Here is a 1,916-nt window from a genome sequence, read left to right as displayed (position 1 = left end):
TGATTCGTGGGCCACATTGAGTTCTAACATTTGACAAAGGGGCCGGAACAGGAGTAGATAGATGGCATGCTTTGAAAACATCACCTCATTGGGGGAAAAATACACATCTTGGGATATGGAGAAAACATGTGCTTTAATTTCCAATGAAAATGAAGAAAAGCATTACAATAAAATCTCTGACTTCGAAATGAGCCTTTAAACACTGAAAATCAAATAAATGAATATTTTATTTTAAAGCACTGAAAGTTCTGTTATCCTTCAGGATATCACATCACTCTCCTCCTAACTCTTTTTTTTTTTCCAAAAACGGTAGGAGATGCAGATGTACTTGTCCTGTTCCTTTTATTCAATTTGTTTCCCCGGTGCCAAAAGTCAACAACGACCAGTGCAAGGACGAAACAGTTGCAGCAAGTCAGTCTGTGAAGCGTTATATTTGATCTGCGCGCACTGTTCATTTTAACAACGTGCGTATCACGGAGAGACACACATTTTAATGGGAGCAGTGTTGTTGGTCTCCTTTTTTAGCCAGCGCATCAAAGTCTGGAGTTAGTTTTGTTGTGGCGATTCTCAGGATTGATCTGAGGTGTAGGTCTGTTAACTTGGATCTGTGGCTGGCTTTGTTGATGTTCATGACGCTGAATGTCTGTTCACACACGAAGGTAGAGCCGAACAAAGCCAACATCATCTGCGCTTTTCGCCTTAGATTTGGAAACGCGGCATCATTGAGTGAAGCATAGAAGTCATTTAGTTTCAGAGAGCTGAACTTCTCTTTTAAGGCAGGGTCAGACTGAAGGTCGATGAGTTCGAGCTGAAGCTCCTCTGGAGCTGTTTCGGGGTCTTGTGACAGAGGAAAGGCCACCAATTGAAGTGACTTGTCAATTTTATCGAAATCCAAAAACCGACGGCAGAATTCTCCGTGCAGTGCATCCAGTGACTCACTGTATTTCTTTACTTTTGCTCCGGCCTCTTTCAGCGTGGCTAGTGTAGGAAAATGAGTGAATGACTTGTTCAAAATCTGCCTGGAGAATAAAGCCAGCTTGGATTTGAAGGCTTTCACGTTTGTGTGCATGTCATGCACAAACTGCTCCTTCCCCTGCAGTTTCACATTGAGCTCATTCAAGTGTGAAAATACGTCTGTAGCAAACGCGAAGTCACACATCCAGCTCTTGTTGCTCAGCTCAGGAAATTCATCAGTCTTCCCCTGCCGCTCCAAAAACACGCCAATCTCCTCTTTGAGCTCCCACACTCGTTGAAACACTTTGCCCAAACTCAACCAGCGGACACGGGAGTGATAAAGCAGGTCCTGGTGATCCGCATCAGTTTCCTCCAGGAACGCAATGAACTGACGGTGCTGAAGTCCCCGTGCGCGTATGAAGTTGACAAGTTTCACCACAGGATTCACAACATGATTCAGCTGTAACACCGATTTACATAGAGATTCCTGGTGGATGATGCAGTGGAGGAAAATCACATCCTGGTCAGAGTTTTCATCTTTCACTTTATTCTGGATTCTCCTCAGCAGGCCAACGTTTTTTCCCGTTAAATTTGGAGATCCATCTGTGGTGACATTAACAAGCTTACTCCAGGGAAGCTTCATGTTTTCGATGGCAGCAGACACTCGTTCAAACAAGTCCTCTCCCCGTGTTTGTCCTTTCAGAGACTCCATTGTCAAAAACTCCTCCGTTATTTCAAAGGTTTCGTTGATTCCTCGGATAAAAATGAGGAGCTGAGCAGTGTCTTTGACATCGTTGCTTTCATCCAGTGCTAAAGAATAAAAAGTGAATGACTTCGCCTTTTTGTTTAATATGCTGGTGATATCTTCATCTATTAGTTCTACACGGCGAGTCACTGTCCGCCGTGATAAACTGATTTTCTCAAATTTGTCTTTGGTCTCCGGGCACAAAATACCTGCTGTC

General features: G+C 43.7%; 1 protein-coding gene across 1 annotated transcript; it reads right to left on the bottom strand.

The window, feature by feature from the left end:
* Nucleotides 1–490: 490 nt before the first annotated feature.
* On the bottom strand, nucleotides 491–1,666 carry LOC146613815 (general transcription factor II-I repeat domain-containing protein 2A-like). The gene has a single exon (XM_085378578.1). It carries the CDS (start codon nucleotides 1,664–1,666, stop codon nucleotides 491–493), a length of 1,176 nt encoding a protein of 391 aa, XP_085234704.1.
* Nucleotides 1,667–1,916: the final 250 nt, after the last annotated feature.

The sequence above is a fragment of the Diplotaxodon limnothrissa genome, linkage group LG18, assembly GCF_057381915.1.
Source record: "Diplotaxodon limnothrissa isolate DT_005_m linkage group LG18, D_limnothrissa_male_GT1.1, whole genome shotgun sequence".
NCBI classification, from domain to species: Eukaryota; Metazoa; Chordata; class Actinopteri; order Cichliformes; family Cichlidae; genus Diplotaxodon; species Diplotaxodon limnothrissa.
Note: the sequence above shows the minus strand (reverse complement) of the source record. Positions and strands in the feature narration are given on the sequence as shown.

What these genes read in the sequence shown, in the direction of transcription:
- LOC146613815 (XM_085378578.1), bottom strand. Translation starts at nt 1,666, where the DNA reads ATGGAGTCTCTGAAAGGACAAACACGGGGAGAGGACTTGTTTGAACGA.